This window comes from Ornithodoros turicata, unplaced genomic scaffold, assembly GCF_037126465.1.
Source record: "Ornithodoros turicata isolate Travis unplaced genomic scaffold, ASM3712646v1 Chromosome12, whole genome shotgun sequence".
NCBI lineage: Eukaryota > Metazoa > Arthropoda > Arachnida > Ixodida > Argasidae > Ornithodoros > Ornithodoros turicata.
Window position 1 is genome coordinate 2,203,327 of NW_026999301.1, and position 16,924 is coordinate 2,220,250.

At 45.1% G+C, this 16,924-nt stretch overlaps 2 protein-coding genes across 2 annotated transcripts; one reads left to right on the forward strand and one right to left on the reverse strand.

Moving 5' to 3' along the window:
• Positions 1–10,262: 10,262 nt before the first annotated feature.
• Positions 10,263–14,468, forward strand: LOC135371723 (putative nuclease HARBI1). The gene is made up of 4 exons (XM_064605695.1): positions 10,263–10,432; positions 13,257–13,490; positions 13,686–13,999; positions 14,068–14,468. Exons 1-4 carry the CDS (start codon positions 10,263–10,265, stop codon positions 14,466–14,468), a joined length of 1,119 nt encoding a protein of 372 aa, XP_064461765.1.
• A 743-nt stretch (positions 14,469–15,211) lies between these two features.
• LOC135371724 (uncharacterized) lies at positions 15,212–16,441 on the reverse strand. Its single transcript, XM_064605696.1, has 4 exons — positions 16,327–16,441; positions 15,834–16,065; positions 15,599–15,724; positions 15,212–15,521 (listed from the first exon to the last, which is right to left on the reverse strand). Exons 1-4 carry the CDS (start codon positions 16,439–16,441, stop codon positions 15,212–15,214), a joined length of 783 nt encoding a protein of 260 aa, XP_064461766.1.
• Between the last annotated feature and the right edge of the window lie 483 nt (positions 16,442–16,924).

Below are 16,924 nucleotides of genomic sequence, written 5' to 3' on the forward strand. Positions count from 1 at the left end.
TTTGACGTCACGCGCTCCTCAGATTTTCCCGCAATGCTTTGCGGCAGCGGGCGCGCTCCATGGGCGATCGTGTCGGGTGGGCGGCCCAGCGCGCTCGTAATCGTCAAAAATATGCCCATCCGTACCGCGTACTCACAAAATACTAGTGGCAACATAATTCTACATAATATTTACACCTTGTTCGGTCTCTTTTTTGCAGTGGACAAATTTCGCTTCCGTTGTCCTTTAAGCATTTCTGATGGCGGTTGTGTGATCCGCTTCTCCCAAAATCTGATTGCCACTTGGAAATTATTACGTATACGTTTGTGTGCCGTGTGTTACGAAGATTACGTGATTAGAATTGTAGACTTGGCCTGCACGTCATGCTCGTAAAATTCTTCGTTTGCATTGTGGCATCTGATAATAGATTCGCTTTTCGCGAACACTTCGTATTATCTCGCAGGCACTGAACCCGAATGCAGTTGTGAAAGTTGATGACACTGTGTCGCGAACGCTTTGGCTTCTCCCGCCGCGATCAGTTATCTTGCCCTATCTTGGACAGCTCCTTTTTCCTATCCAGACACACAAATGAATAACTGTGTTGACGAAAATATTTATTTATTTATTCCGCACTCCAATCGGGTTGCTTGTCAAAGACGCCTTTTCTTCTTCTTTTACTACGTCTGGGATAGTGCAACTGATTGAGAAATATACATGCACTGTGGAATTTAATTCATGAAATATGATAAGTTTTCACAAGAGATTAGTGATTCTTTTTTGTAATCATAGACTGATGTATCATGCCTCTAAATTTCAATGACCGATCCTTCTCCGGCAATTCTATCCTTCGGATGTTGAACTTGTACAGAGTGTAGTCGGGTAAAACCTATTTGATGGTCAGGTCTCATTCCATATGAGAATTCTTACACACAGTCTGGAATATTCGTCTCCTTAGCAATCTTCAATCTAATCATAAGCTGTTTTCGTTGCGATGTGTAGAATACATTACAATGATGACAAAGAATACAATTATTATTTCAATTATATGCTTGTTTATTCCGATAAGTTACAATTCTATTCCAAACTCTGAAGTTTTCGTTTGTTGTCTTGATTCATGAATTCCGAAGACATCAAGTAGTTTATTCTGATTATTAGGCGCTTGAATCCAGCGTTGATTAACGCAGGTGATATGTTGTCGCCGTGTTTGTATTGCTTCAACAACTTGCACTTTGTCGCGATGAACTTCCACAGTCTCTTATTGATGTTTCCTTTCTTTGTATGAAGACTCTTGAATGGCCTACAAGAGAGTATTAGATGAAAATCGTCCGGTGGTCCACCGCAATTGATGTGTTTGTTGAGTTTCAACAGGTGATAATACATCAGACCTTGCACGACAATATTGAACTTCTGTTCATTCGACATCACTGACTGGTAGAATAAAATAATTGCGTTGCCGTGGTAGTGGAACATATCACGTGATAAGATTTTATGTACTTTCCATCTCAGATATGTGTAATTTCAACAAATCCGTAATGAACCGTGCGATATAGACCGCTTGTATATGATAATTTGATCTGACTGCTTTCTTGATGAACGCAATGCCCATTGCAATGATTACAATTACTTCTGGTCTAGTGTATTTCAATTCTTCGTTGGCAAACCTCAAAAACTCCTCCATCAATCCCAGTGGCCCTTCCGACGTTGATGTGCAGATATTTTTATAAGTATTGTAGATTCGGCATATAAATTCTTGCATCTTCAGTTCTGTAGTTTGTACCATATCTCCGAATACGACCATGTCTAGGATATATTGAAATGCAGCGATAATGGAATCGTTTCGCGGCTCTTCCTTTTCGAAGCAGTGTTTTATCACATCTTCCCATAACTTATGGTAGCGAGTACAAAATCTGTCCATCTTTTCAATATAGAACAATTGTCTCTTCTGTTTTCAAGTGCGCATCTACACTTAATTAAAAGCATATCTATGCTCATTTTATTGATCAAATTTCAAATTTTTATTGATCAAATTTTTTAGAATGTAATTAATATCCACATGCATGCCATGAGAATTATGGAAATTGATTTACAAAAAGATGTGATGAGTAAGAAAAAATGTGCGCTTTCAATGATTCTATGTACAAGGCCCTACTAGAGCCCGTCCCTCCCTAACTTGATGTTGTTGTTGGGGGTCGTCGGGTTTCATCACACTTTATCGCTTGAATCCACTAGTTGATCATGTTTATTCATTGAAAATGACAAGTTTCAGTACAAATTCTACGGTGTATTCACGCTGCTTGCTTAGAAATGATTTGTCTGAATTAATTATTCTTTTGTTTCAGGTTCGACTGATATTCTATGAGTTGGACATTATGTATGCATGATGTATTAATTGTGTCGTATTTGTTTCAATTGTTCACTCGATTGAGATAAGTAAAATAATCTCTGAGTTGGGAATGCCTCATATTTCTGAGTTGTGTTTCACATTTGATTTTTCTGTGTGGTTCATCTATATAGAACTTTCTGTTGCAAGATATTACAAAAATTGATGTAATTAAATTTGTTTCTCGTTTTTGATTGAGTATTGTTGCTACCATTTAATAATTTGGACTTTCTCTACATGTTCAATAACAATATCACATCTGTGCAAACTTAGTCGACTTGTCAACCACTTTGACGAAAGATTTCGGTTTCAAGGAAAGAATACGAAAAGATAGTGATCCCCGCGAATAATATCGACATCTATTTGCGCTGCACAATAAAATATATCGCCTTTGAACTATCTTATCTGACCTCTAGAACGTCCTGTTTGCTGGACGAAGGAATATAGCCCCCAACCCTTTGAGTGATAAAGCATGGGAGCTTGGTCATACAGATAGAGACATAAAGTCTCCCGGCTTTGAGGAAAAGCGTGAAAACCGAGATGAAAACAGTGCATATTTTCTATGTCTTGGATACCTCCAACAAGGTTCGTAGTGTTTGTTAGAATGAAAATTGTATGTTGGTCGATTTTATGATGGTTCAATGATAGATTATTTTCCTGTGTTGTTGTTTACATGTCGCCGCTTAGAGCGTTCCCCTGTTCTTCAGCGTTAAGTCTGTGCTATATTGTAATATTTCTCCTTTTGATAGATTGATTAGCTATTATTTCTCTATGTGTTGGATGGTGCGCAGGTTTGGCTCTCTATTAATTGTAGGTGTTGATTGTGTTGTTTCTCGTTATTTCCTTACGTCTATGCTGTTCACTTAATAAGAAATTAAAAGTTGTGTAATGTTGGAATTGCGCTCGAAATGTTATGACAGATATTCACGCTATTGCAATGATGGTTCTCACGTGTAGGAATATTAGACTTTTTATAATACAACTTGTAATTTGATTGTAATCATATTGATTAAGAATATCTTCTTTGTAGTGGTATAGATTTTATTTCCGCTTGTGTTCGTGTCGTTCTTGTCACATGGTCTTCCAGCGTCTGTGCTTTTCACAATTAATTACATACATCTATCGGCACCCGTCTTCAACAAATCAGTGCAGGTATCATCAGAGCTGGTTGTTGGCTAGGAGCGTGCTATGTGGTGAAGTTCATTTTTAACATATCTGTTTTCTGTGTTGGACTCATAAAACAAAGTAAGGTTTGTAGTGTCTCTTAGAATGAAAATTGTAAAGTGTTCGATTAGATTACGTCACGAGGTTGATTTTATGATAGTTAAAATGATAAATTATTTGTAGTGGTATAGATTTTATTTCCTCTTGTGTTCGTGTCGTTCTTGTCCCATGGTCTTCCATGGGTCTGTGCTGTTCACAATTAATTACATACATCTTGCGCACCCGTCTTCAACACATCAGTGCAGGTATCATCAGAGCTGGTTGTTGGCTAGGAGCGTGCTATGTGGTGAAGTTCATTTTTAACATATCTATTTTCTGTGTTGGACTCATAAAACAAAGTAAGGTTTGTAGTGTCTCTTAGAATGAAAATTGTAAAGTGTTCGATTAGATTACGTCACGAGGTTGATTTTATGATAGTTAAAATGATAAATTATTTGTAGTGGTATAGATTTTATTTCCTCTTGTGTTCGTGTCGTTCTTGTCCCATGGTCTTCCATGGGTCTGTGCTGTTCACAATTAATTACATACATCTTGCGCACCCGTCTTCAACACATCAGTGCAGGTATCATCAGAGCTGGTTGTTGGCTAGGAGCGTGCTATGTGGTGAAGTTCATTTTTAACATATCTATTTTCTGTGTTGAACTCATAAAACAAAGTAAGGTTTGTAGTGTCTCTTAGAATGAAAATTGTAAAGTGTTCGATTAGATTACGTCACGAGGTTGATTTTATGATAGTTAAAATGATAAATTATTTGTAGTGGTATAGATTTTATTTCCTCTTGTGTTCGTGTCGTTCTTGTCCCATGGTCTTCCATGGGTCTGTGCTGTTCACAATTAATTACATACATCTTGCGCACCCGTCTTCAACACATCAGTGCAGGTATCATCAGAGCTGGTTGTTGGCTAGGAGCGTGCTATGTGGTGAAGTTCATTTTTAACATATCTATTTTCTGTGTTGAACTCATAAAACAAAGTAAGGTTTGTAGTGTCTCTTAGAATGAAAATTGTAAAGTGTTCGATTAGATTACGTCACGAGGTTGATTTTATGATAGTTAAAATGATAAATTATTTGTAGTGGTATAGATTTTATTTCCTCTTGTGTTCGTGTCGTTCTTGTCCCATGGTCTTCCATGGGTCTGTGCTGTTCACAATTAATTACATACATCTTGCGCACCCGTCTTCAACACATCAGTGCAGGTATCATCAGAGCTGGTTGTTGGCTAGGAGCGTGCTATGTGGTGAAGTTCATTTTTAACATATCTATTTTCTGTGTTGAACTCATAAAACAAAGTAAGGTTTGTAGTGTCTCTTAGAATGAAAATTGTAAAGTGTTCGATTAGATTACGTCACGAGGTTGATTTTATGATAGTTAAAATGATAAATTATTTGTAGTGGTATAGATTTTATTTCCTCTTGTGTTCGTGTCGTTCTTGTCCCATGGTCTTCCATGGGTCTGTGCTGTTCACAATTAATTACATACATCTTGCGCACCCGTCTTCAACACATCAGTGCAGGTATCATCAGAGCTGGTTGTTGGCTAGGAGCGTGCTATGTGGTGAAGTTCATTTTTAACATATCTATTTTCTGTGTTGAACTCATAAAACAAAGTAAGGTTTGTAGTGTCTCTTAGAATGAAAATTGTATAGTGTTCGATTAGATTACGTCACGAGGTTGATTTTATGATAGTTAAAATGATAGATTATTCTCCTCTGTTGTTTTGATCAAGAATAACTTCTTTGTAGTGGTATAGATTTTATTTCCTCTTGTGTTCGTGTCCCATGGTCTTCCAGGGTCTGTGATGTTCACATTTAATTACATACAACTATCAGAACTTCCCGCTATTGTACTGATGGTTCTCACGTATAGGAATATTAGACTTTTTATAATACAACTTGTAATTTTGTTTGTAATCATATTGATTAATAGCGTCCTCGGTAAACTGCACCGGTGCGCCCCGGTGCGACCTGGTGCGGCTTGCCATCCTCGATAAACTGCACTGGTGCGCACTGAACGTCTTCGATTAAAGGAGTGCACCCGTTCAGTGCAGCACTGAGTTGCCCCGAACCCACACCGAGAAAATCGGCCGAGCGCCAGAGTGCAATCCCAAGAAGCATCGCGATTGCCGGAAGCACGGAGGAAGGCAGAAGCGGCAAGTAGCCAGGTGTAGCCGGGCAAGTAGCAGCATACAGTCATCGTCAGCATGGCATTCGATCGGTGCCGCTCGTCAGGTGCCTCTCGCTACGGGTCGCGCAGCCTACGAGCCACAACGAGCACAGATCTCTAGATAGCGCATGCTAGTATCCATCAGATCCACCAATGCAGTGCAGTTTCATGTTCGATAATGCCTCCGCCCAGGGCACCGCCAGTGTAGAGCGCCACGCACCACTGTGGTTTCGGGGCAATTCCGGAGCAAGTTTATCGAGGACGCTATTAGAATATCTTCTTTGATTAAATGTGGTGTCCGTTTCTCGTTTTGATATGGTATTGTGTAGCTATTACTTCCCTACATGATGGAGAATACGTCAGTTAGGTTCTCTATTAATGTTATGTGCTGATTCGAATTATTTCCTTATGTCTGCGCTAGTCACTTCATAAGAAACTGATTAATTAAATTTGTGTCGTATTGGAATATTAAACTTATAGCGTCCTCGATAAATTGCACCGGTGCGCACCGGTGCGACCTGGTGCGGCTTGCCATCCTCGATAAACTGCACTGGTGCGCACTGAACGTCCTCGATTAAAGGAGTGCACCCGTTCAGTGCAGCACTGAGTTGCCCCGAACCCACACCGAGAAAATCGGCCGAACGCCAGAGTGCAATCCCAAGAAGCATCGCGATTTCCGGAAGCACGGAGGAAGGCGGAAGCGGCAAGTAGCCAGATGTAGCCGTGCAAGTGGCAGCAGACAGTCATCGTCAGCATGGCATTCGATCGGTGCCGCTCGCCAGGTGCCTCTCGCTACGGGTCGCGCAGCCTACGAGCCACAACGAGCACAGATCTCTAGGTAGCGCGTGCTAGTATCCATCAGATCCACCAGTGCAGTGCAGTTTCATGTTCGATAATGCCTCCGCCCAGGGCACCGCCAGTGTAGAGCGCCACGCACCACTGTGGTTTCGGGGCAATTCCGGAGCAAGTTTATCGAGGACGCTATTAGCTTCCATATTGTGCTCGAAATTACTTACATCTATCAGGTTCTCACATCTCAGACTTTTTATAATAAAACTTGTAATTTTGATTGTAATCCTATTGATTAAGAACATCTTCTTTGATTAAATGTGCTATCCCTTCTGATTCATTGAAAACTTGTGTATGCATATATGATTACAGTTAATAAAAATATTGTGTTTGATCTGTGATACCTATTCAATGCTATTGTATCGTACCTGTAATAAGTATATTCTTTGTTACGTGTATTGTATTGTGTTTCTTCTGCTTCAGGTTTTTTGGCTGGGTTTTTCTCTTCCACACAGAGTCACAGCATAATTCCTTGCACTTTTGACTTTAATAAATATATTTTCAATTGTACTTTTGTGTATGGCTATCCTTTGCATGTCTATACTTGCATGGAAACCGCCCACTGCACACCTGTTGTACCGGAACAATTTCTGAGAGAAGTCGGCCCAGGTGGAAAAATGGCGAAAGAAGTCGGCCCAGATTGAAAAATACGCTACGATAAGCGCACGCGCAGCCCCCCCCCCCCCCGCCGCACACGCGCCGCACGGGAAAAAATACGCAAAGGATGCAACTTGTAATTTTTTTTATAATCGTATTGATTAAGCACATCTTCTTTGATTAAATGTGCTATCCCTTCTAATTCATTGAAAACTTGTGTGTATGATTACAGTTAATAAAAAATATTGTGTTTGATCTGTGATACCTACTCAATGCTATTGCATCATGCCTGTAATAAGTATATTCTTTGTTACGTGTATTGTGTTTCTTCTGCATCAGGTTTTTTGGCTAGGTTTTTCCCCTTCACACAGAGTCATAATATAATTTCTGACACGAATGACTTTAATCAATATATTTTCACTTGTACTTTTGTGTATGGCTATCCTTTGCATGTAAACAGCCTACTGCACACCTGTTGTAGCTGAAAAAAAATTGCGATTGAAGTCGGCACAGATTGAAAAATGACTAAAGAAGTCGGCCCAGGCTGAAAAATAGGAGAGGGTAAGCGCGCACGCAGCCCTCCCACCACCGATAAGCATGTGGACAATCCTCCGCATACGCGGCGCGCGAGGAAAAATACGCGCAGGGCTCAGGGGCAGGGGTCCAGGTTGTAGTTTCTCATCCCCGTAGTTTCTCAACCCCTACATACTACTTCTATTCTCAAAATACTCCGACAGGCGTTTGGGTCGTCCACACGGAGATTTGGGTTAATGCTGTTTTACATTCCATAGCGCTTCTTCGGAATCTATTCTTTGGCCCATATCTTGTCCCGTTTCTCACGTGAATGCACTGTGCATCATCCACAAGGAGCGCTAGTGCAATAAGTTTTTTTCTTTCATTGGTCCATCCTGCGCTAGACACAGACGAAATGCAAGCGCGAATACAGAAGGGATCGGAAAACTGACAGCCGCCGGGAAACTGACTCGTGTGAATGCAAGAGAATGTGCGGGCGTCTTCAGACGCGTAGTCGTAGTGACCACTGCTCTCACTCCTTCCCGACTTGCTGCCGGCAGAAAACTGATAGCGTCCTCGATAAACTTGCTCCGGAATTGCCCCGAAACCACAGTGGTGCGTGGTGCTCTACACTGGCAGTGCCCTGGGCGGAGGCATTATCGAACATGAAACTGCACTGCACTGGTGGATCTGATGGATACTAGCATAGTAGCATGCGCTACCTAGAGATCTGTGCTCGTTGTGGCTCGTAGGCTGCGCGACCCGTAGCGAGAGGCACCTGGCGAGCGGCACCGATCGAATGCCATGCTGACGATGACTGTCTGCTGCTACTTGCCCGGCTACACCTGGCTATTTGTCGCTTCCGCCTTCCTCCGTGCTTCCGGCAATCGCGATGCTTCTTGGGATTGCACTCTGGCGCTCGGCCTATTTTCTCGGTGTGGGTTCGGGGCAACTCATAGCGTCCTCGATAAACTGCACCGGTGCGCCCCGGTGCGACCTGGTGCGGCTTGCCATCCTCGATAAACTGCACTGGTGCGCACTGAACGTCCTCGACTAATAGCGTCCTCGATAAACTTGCTCCGGAATTGCCCCGAAACCACAGTGGTGCGTGGTGCTCTACACTGGCGGTGCCCTGGGCGGAGGCATTATCGAACATGAAACTGCACTGCACTGGTTGATCTGATGGATACTAGCATGCGCCACCTAGAGATCTGTGCTCGTTGTGGCTAGTAGGCTGCGTGACCCGTAGCGAGAGGCACCTGGCGAGCGGCACCGATCGAATGCCATTCTGACGATGGCTGTCTGTTGCTACTTGCCCGGCTACACCTGGCTACTTGCCGCTTCCGCCTTCCTCCTGCTTCCTGCAATCGCGATGCTTCTTGGGATTGCACTCTGGCGCTCGGCCGATTTTCTCGGTGTGGGTTCGGGGCAACTCAGTGCTGCACTGAATGGGTGCATTCCTTTAATCGAGGACGTTCAGTGCGCACCAGTGCAGTTTATCGAGGATGGCAAGCCGCACCAGGTCGCACCGGTGCGCACCGGTGCAGTTTATCGAGGACGCTATAAAAAAGCGCCGACAGCACCGGTAGGGGGCAGCGCTAGCGACAGCAGGCGCTGGTTTAGTAGACAAGCTCGCTGATTTTGCTGAAAATGGCGGCCAACGAGCAGACGACGAGAGCTTTGTGACGCCCTCATCTTGGCCTCCAGCCCTCCCTCACGCTCCCTCCCTCACCGCTGCCAGCGCTGTCAGCGGATGGCAAGTTTCCGTCCACTAGGGCAGCGCGCTCGTTTCGTAGACAACCTGCTGCCGCAGCGCCGCTGCTCCCGCTGGCCAGCGCAGGCAGCAGGTCGGGAGCCGCTGAGTGCGCTGCTGCTGCTGGCTGTGTGACGTCACTATAGCAGACGACATCGCCCGCCGCGTAGTTTGAACATGGCGTCCACATCGACTGCTGTGCTCATCACTGTCACAATAAAAACACCGCAAGGATGCGCGAACGTTCTTTTGTCACTCCAGAAGAAGCAAGCAGACTGCAGCACGGTACGTGCACGGAATTAATTGAAGTACGTTTCATGTACCGCGATGTACTAACTGAAATAAATCTCCCGCGCCCCTTTTTGGCGCGGTTTCGGTTCTGCACACATTTCCTTCTCTACAGGAGCAGTTTTGCAATGTATACGACGGATCAACGAATTATACAGAACTGAGACGTCCCTCGTGATAAAAGGGAGTCGCCTTTTGGGTATATATTGGTGTAGAAGCGTGAGGGAGGGCTGGAGGCTAAGATGAGGGCGTCACAAAGATCTCGTCTTCTGCCATTTTCAGCGAAACCAGCACATGTGATGAAAACCACATCGAAGTGCATCGAACGGCATCGAAGTCGTGTTGGGTGCCACTACAATCCATCCAGCCATCCAACATAGGGTGCGTTTTTTTATTCTACCCGGGTGACCCCCGGGTTACGCACCACGTGACCCGAGTGAGATGTCACGTGACCTGTGGGTAGGTACTCCCGTTTAGAAATTTTCGCCCATTACGAGTTACGCCCGTCTCAGCGAACATGGCGGCAGAGGCAGACGACGTTTTTGACGAGGACATGTTTGTAGAAGTTGTCTCCCTTGGGGCTAATGGCCATTCTCCGTGGGACGAAGAAGAAGAAGAGGAAGTTGCGGCACTTGTGCTGCTTGACGCATTTGACGAAGGGGAAGATGATGACGAAGGAAGAAAAAGGTATGCATCCAACGAAACAACAGTCGTGCTAAAGCCACCGAAATATGCAATCGAATGGCAAGGGTGAAGGTGACAATCCGCGCGGCTGTAGTTTAGTAACGCTCCCACAGCGCACGGATGGGCGTAGATTTAGCAGGAGTACGGTAAGGTCATTGTTGCCAGACGACACTTGTGAATACGGACGTCCAGTGCATGTTACCAAATAATATCGGCTTTATGTCATTGTTGCCAGACGACACACGTGAATACGGACCATACGGACATTAAAAGCAGGCTACGAAATGAATATCTGCTTTTGAAAGGCAGAACAGGGTTATTAGAAGAGTTAAAGCTCCTAGGGCCAACGGTGATGTAAAACAGAAAACTGCTTGCCAAGCAAGAACTTTACTATGAGACATAGGCGTATTTTGAGCGTAGATTTCTGGAATACAGCATTTAATATTGAAATGTGCACAAAAATACTGGAAATCGTTAGCAGAGGCACAAATGAATAAGAGGAAAAGTGATGTTTTACATGGGGAGTCTTAATGACAAAGGTCACATTCTGTACGTTATTCTACGTTGAATGTTCATGCATCACAAATGTCACGTCAAATTACACATACATATATATGTATATATATATGAAATACGTTGGGACTACAATATCCGTTGTGACTAGGTCAGCTGAATACGTAGTCCATGTGCGGAGAGAGCCCATATATATACTTAGCATCCGTCATGACTGAGGTTAGGTTAGGTCTGGCGAATACGTATTCTATGTGTCGAGAGGGCCCATATATACTGTGCATCCGTCGTGACTGAGGTTAGGTTAGGTCTGGCGAATACGTATTCCATGTGTCGAGAGGGCCCATGTATACTGTGCATCCGTTGTGACTGAGGTTAGGTTAGGTCTGGCGAATACGTATTCCATGTGTCGAGAGGGCCCATGTATACTGTGCATCCGTTGTGACTGAGGTTAGGTTGGTCTGGTGAATACGTATTCCATGTGTCGAGAGGGCCCATGTAGACTGTGCCTCCGTCGTGACTGAGGTTAGGTTAGGTCTGGCGAATACGTATTCCATGTGTCGAGAGGGCCCATATATACTGTGCATCCGTCGTGACTGAGGTTAGGTTAGGTCTGGCGAATACGTATTCCATGTGTCGAGAGGGCCCATATATACTGTGCATCCGTCGTGACTGAGGTTAGGTTAGGTCTGGCGAATAAGTATTCCATGTGTCGAGAGGGCCCATATATACTGCCCATATATACTGTGCATCCGTCGTGACTGAGGTTAGGTTAGGTCTGGCGAATAAGTATTCCATGTGTCGAGAGGGCCCATATATACTGCCCATATATACTGTGCATCCGTCGTGACTGAGGTTAGGTTAGGTCTGGCGAATACGTATTCCATGTGTCGAGAGGGCCCATGTAGACTGTGCATCCGTCGTGACTGAGGTTAGGTTAGGTCTGGCGAATACGTATTCCATGTGTCGAGAGGGCCCATATATACTGTTCATCCGTCGTGACTGAGGTTAGGTTAGGTCTGGCGAATACGTATTCCATGTGTCGAGAGGGCCCATCTATACTGTGCATCCGTCGTGACTGAGGTTAGGTTAGGTCTGGCGAATACGTATTCCATGTGTCGAGAGGGCCCATATATACTGTGCATCTGTCGTGACTGAGGTTAGGTTAGGTCTGGCGAATACGTATTCTATGTGCCGAGAGGGCCCATATATACCGTGCATCCGTCGTGACTGAGGTTAGGTTAGGTCTGGCGAATACGTATTCCATGTGTCGAGAGGGCCCATATATACCGTGCGTCCGTTGTGACTGAGGTTAGGTTAGGTCTGGCGAATACGTATTCCATGTGTCGAGAGGGCCAATATATACTGTGCATCCGTTGTGACTGAGGTTAGGTTAGGCCTGTTGAATACGTATTCCATGTGTCGAGAGGGACCATGTAGACTGTGCTTCCGTCGTGACTGGGGTTAGGTTACGTCTGACAGACACGTATTCCATGTGTCGAGAGGGTCCATGTAGACTGTGCTTCCTTCGTGACTGAGGTTAGGTTAGGTCTGGAGGACACGTATTCCATGTGTCGGGAGGGCCCATGTAGACTGCGCGTCCGTCGTGACTGAGGTTAGGTTAGATTAGATCAGCTGAATACATATTCCATGTGTCGAGAGGGCCCATGTAGACTGTGCATCCGTCGTGACTGAGGTTAGGTTACATCAGGGGAATATGTATCTCATGTATCGAGAGGGCTCTATGTCATGATTCGGCACCAAACACTGCGAGTGTATCCAGTCGTTTGTGTGTCCTTCAGGATGTGGCCCAACTTGAACAAGTTCGTGTTTGTGGTTTTGGAATCACGCACTTGCGAAGTGTCGTGCTTGCGGTGTTCGGCGACATCGCGAGATTGGTGTTTCATCATGGTTTCTGCCTAATGTTATGCGTTATTTGTAATAAATTTACGTTTTAGTTACATGAAAAAGGTTGAAAAGTCAAAGAATTGAGTTTTATACTTTTGTGTTTCTGTCATATTTTGGTTCCATTGGGATGGTGGCGCTGAAGTAGTGGGATGGGGGTTGGAGATAGATCGCGGTAATTATCCGTTGTCGAAAGAGGTAATTTCGTATCAAAATGCACAAATTTTGCAAATCGGTAACAATTTTTGGCCTGTAAAATAGTAAAATTGCATGTAGAGACCGGACGCATATCGGTTTTCCGTGTTTTTCATGATTTTTGTCTTCGTAGAAGCCGCGGTATCGTTACTAAACTATATCCATCCGCGCTATGCGCAGTATTTGCTGACTTGGTTTTGCTTTATGCACGTTACAGCCGAACGATTCCGAAGGTCGCCCACTATGCCGAAGAAACAGTGCAAGCCATGAGGGAAGACACCTTCAAGTCGCACTTTCGACTCCACAGGTCAACTGTAGAGAAGATGGCAACGCTGTTGGCCCCAGCATTAGAATCTGCAACTATTCACCCCGGACGGCCCACGATTCCCGCCATGAAGCAGCGTCTTGTTGTTATCTGGTCGCTGGCGAATTTGGAATCCTTTAGTCAAGTGTATCTGCACGTTACATGACCTGATAAGCGAAATACTGCTCAGTTGAGGAATTCTAATGTGATCCTGCTGTTCATACCATTCATTTTTAGTAGTGCCCACTTCGAACAGCAACAGATTGGTATCCTGTCTGTCTAGTGCGAATGCCTTGCCTTGTCTTACTCCAGCTGTTACATGACACTATCTTTCACTTGCAGGAGTGTTGGGGACCGCTTCGGTGTGGCAAAGTCTACGGTCTTCCATTGCGTTCGGAGGGTTGGTTCGGCTCTCTTGGACATGGCACGTCTCTTCGTTGCCTGGCCGAGCAACTGTCACGATGCGTTACCCATCATACTTGGCTTCCAGGGTAAATCTCGGTTTCCTAAGGTCCTGGGAGCAATTGACGGGTCGCATATAGAAATTACTGCACCTAAGGAGAACGCTTCCTCGTACGTCAACAGGAAGGGTTTTCACTCTGTGGTGCTACAGGCAGTTTGTGATCATGAGATGCGGTTCCTGCACTGTTCAGTTGGTGAGGCAGGCTCAGTGCATGATGCACGCACTTTCGCCGTTCTGAGGTGTATGGAATGCTCAACTCAGATCACTTCCCACTGGACAGTTATCTAGTGGGAGATGCTGCCTATCCCATTGGCCCACATCTCTTGACGCCACACAGAGACGATGGTCACTTGACAGTCAAGGAAAGGAGGTACAATGTGCATCTTTCTAGGGCAAGGGTAACTATCGAGAGGGCATTCGGACTGCTGAAGGGTCGGTTCCGAAGGCTCTTTCGTGTGGAAACCCGACGACCAGACATAATTGTCACCATCATCATTGTGGCATGTATTTTTCATAATGCTTGCCTGATGTGGGGTGATACATTTGAGGAGCCACCAGTTGCTGACAGGCAGGATGAGACGAGTGTCCCAGAGGACGAAACCCCTGCCGACGTAAGGAGGATTGGCATCCAGAAACGCGAGGATATTGCAAATTCCTTGTAATCGTGTGCTCCATGACAGTTTTTCATGCGTTTCAACTTGATTACTATGTAAAGGGTGTCTACCAGACTTCACTGATCCTTCCTGGCTTTTGCTGACAATTGGAACAAAACTCCCTGACCATCAAGCATGATGTAACGTTTTACATCCAACGCCGTTCACAAAGCTAAGCAATTTACTGAAAGCAAGCAAAGGATGGTTTTGCTGGCACTTTCTGCCTCAAATATACTTTGCCATTATTCAGTTGACCTTTTTTGGCGTCATTGTTGTGCTCGTCTCCAGGAAACACTAATGCAAAAGGCGCATCAGACACCCGTAGACCCAGGATGCTGCAGTGAGTGAAAGCTTGTGATCTTCCCTGACTTTCCCGGCCATTTTCCTTTTAATTCTCGGTTGGTAGACATCCTGTAAATTCCGTGTACTACTTGGTTACCCCCAATGTACTTTCCAAGCTTTTTACTATTCACTAGCGTTTATTTACTGTACAGTCATGAGAACCATCCAGAACTGTATTCATTGCAAGCATGGCCATTATTTGCACATTGTTTTGTTATTTATTTCATGTACGTACATAGTGTAACGCGACTGCATGTTGCATTAAATAAATATGACAAAGAAAAGTGGAAATGTCATTTTTGCTTTCTGTTTTTCTCTTTTTTTTTCAAATGCACATCAGTCTTTGGTACATTACCCTGTGCTTCTTGTTTGCCAGAAGCCATTTGTCAGCAGGACAAATGCTTAACGCATTAACTTTTGGGCATGTTCATTTGCACTTTCTTCATTTCAAGGTACTCTCTGAACAGCTGATTGAAGGTCCGCAGCTGTTCAACCCTTTCATTTTCCAACCTTAACCGTTCTCCAGCATTGCGTACGTTGTTTTTTGATGTTCGACTCTTCTTGCGAGGTGAAGAGACTTCACTATGTGGGGTTTCTGATGTTTGTTCTTGGTCCTCAAGGAGGTGGAGTCCACTAGATGTTGAGGCCAAAGCGGGTGGCTGTATCTCGGGCTTCTTCCCAAGAATATCGTGCATAATACTCCAATACTCCCACTTTTGACTGTGTGAAAGTAAAAAGCAGGTGTTGGCATGAAATCAACCTGACTTTATGAAGGAACCTTGAAAAACCCAACAGACCTTCCATTCCCACTCTTGTTTTTGCTGTCTGCCGCTGTTTTGTAGGTTTTCTTAAGATTTTTCCACTTGTCAGAGCACTGGGTGGAAGTCAGCGTGTATCCCTTTTCCGCAAGCAAGCCTGAAGCCCTGAGGTAGAACATAAGAACCTTTGCATCTGTAACATTTCTGGATTGACACTACACCCCTTCTCCAAACGTTTGCACGGCTTAAAGCACAGGTGCAGTAAGGCACTTACTTGGACCAAAATGCCTTCGTGAACTTCATTGTGCCACTCCTCTCTTCCTCCTCTTGGCAGAGGCTTAGAAGGAACCTTACTGCCTTGTCAGGCCAGAGGACGCCGTTTAGTCGGCTTGTGTTGTTTTCAGCAGCTTGGGATAAGGAGATGCTCGGCCCATTCGTGCAGGGTTCTCCAAACTCATCTGGTTGGGCAGCAACTACCTCTTGTTGAAGAGGGACGACCTTGGGCGCTGTCAAAATTAAAATGCCTCTGAGCAAGCCATTCATGATCTTCAGCTACAAAGAAGTTTGCAGACGCTTGTCAGCACATGATTCATGTTCTGCTCAGCCAACATTTCTCGTGCAACACCTAAGCACGGTTTGAATACGTGCTCATATATTCGTTACGACCCTCTAGAATGCGTGCTTAACTACCACCGAGAAACGCAGACGACAATGCGTGGCTGACAGCACGGCTTGCTTCTCGACCGCGCATAAAGCAGACGGCTTACCGTTTGACACGACAGCGACGAGACCGTGGACGATACTGATATGTTCCACGAGGTCTTGTATTCCAAAGCTGGGGACATCGCAGTATGGGCACTTCAGTGCCTGCACCGCCTGCATGCTCGGAATCCGAAAGTTAGCGGGACTCTCACTTGAATCGTGTGACGTCATAACACTTTGCTACCCACCTGCTGAGCTGGGTCAGCGAGAGTAGGTACCCAGAGTAACCCTCGAGCGACGAGAGTTGAATTTTCGCCGGTAGGTTATGACGTCACTTCCGTCACCCTCGAATTTTCGCCCAGTAAAGGTTAGGGCCAGTTCTCACTTTCCGACGCCCGACGCGGCGTCGTGAGCGGGCGGCGGAAATAGACGCGCATTTCCGGAGTCGGGAGAGGAGAGACGTCGAGCCAAAAAAACTGCCATGTCGAACTTCTTTCACGACGTCGGCGAGAGCTGCCGAGAACGACAGCTGGCGACCAATTAGGTGACACAGAAAGGCCACGCCCCCTGATTTTTCGTCTGCTTTGGACGACGGATGGCCACTGTTGTGGGAACATGAAAATTGTGCGCGCTGACGGGGCGGCGGAAATGCGCATCTACTAC

Excerpts from the sequence above, each read along its gene's own strand:
- LOC135371724 (XM_064605696.1), bottom strand. The coding sequence starts at position 16,441 with ATGCAGGCGGTGCAGGCACTGAAGTGCCCATACTGCGATGTCCCCAGC. Across the intron at positions 15,725-15,833 it reads ACGAAGGCATTTTGGTCCAA|GGCTTCAGGCTTGCTTGCGG; the intron begins GTAAGTGCCTTA and ends GTTCTACCTCAG. Across the intron at positions 15,522-15,598 it reads AACAAGAGTGGGAATGGAAG|TCAAAAGTGGGAGTATTGGA; the intron begins GTCTGTTGGGTT and ends ACTTTCACACAG.
- LOC135371723 (XM_064605695.1), top strand. The coding sequence starts at position 10,263 with ATGGCGGCAGAGGCAGACGACGTTTTTGACGAGGACATGTTTGTAGAA. Across the intron at positions 10,433-13,256 it reads GATGACGAAGGAAGAAAAAG|CCGAACGATTCCGAAGGTCG; the intron begins GTATGCATCCAA and ends TGCACGTTACAG. Across the intron at positions 13,491-13,685 it reads TTGGAATCCTTTAGTCAAGT|GAGTGTTGGGGACCGCTTCG; the intron begins GTATCTGCACGT and ends TTTCACTTGCAG.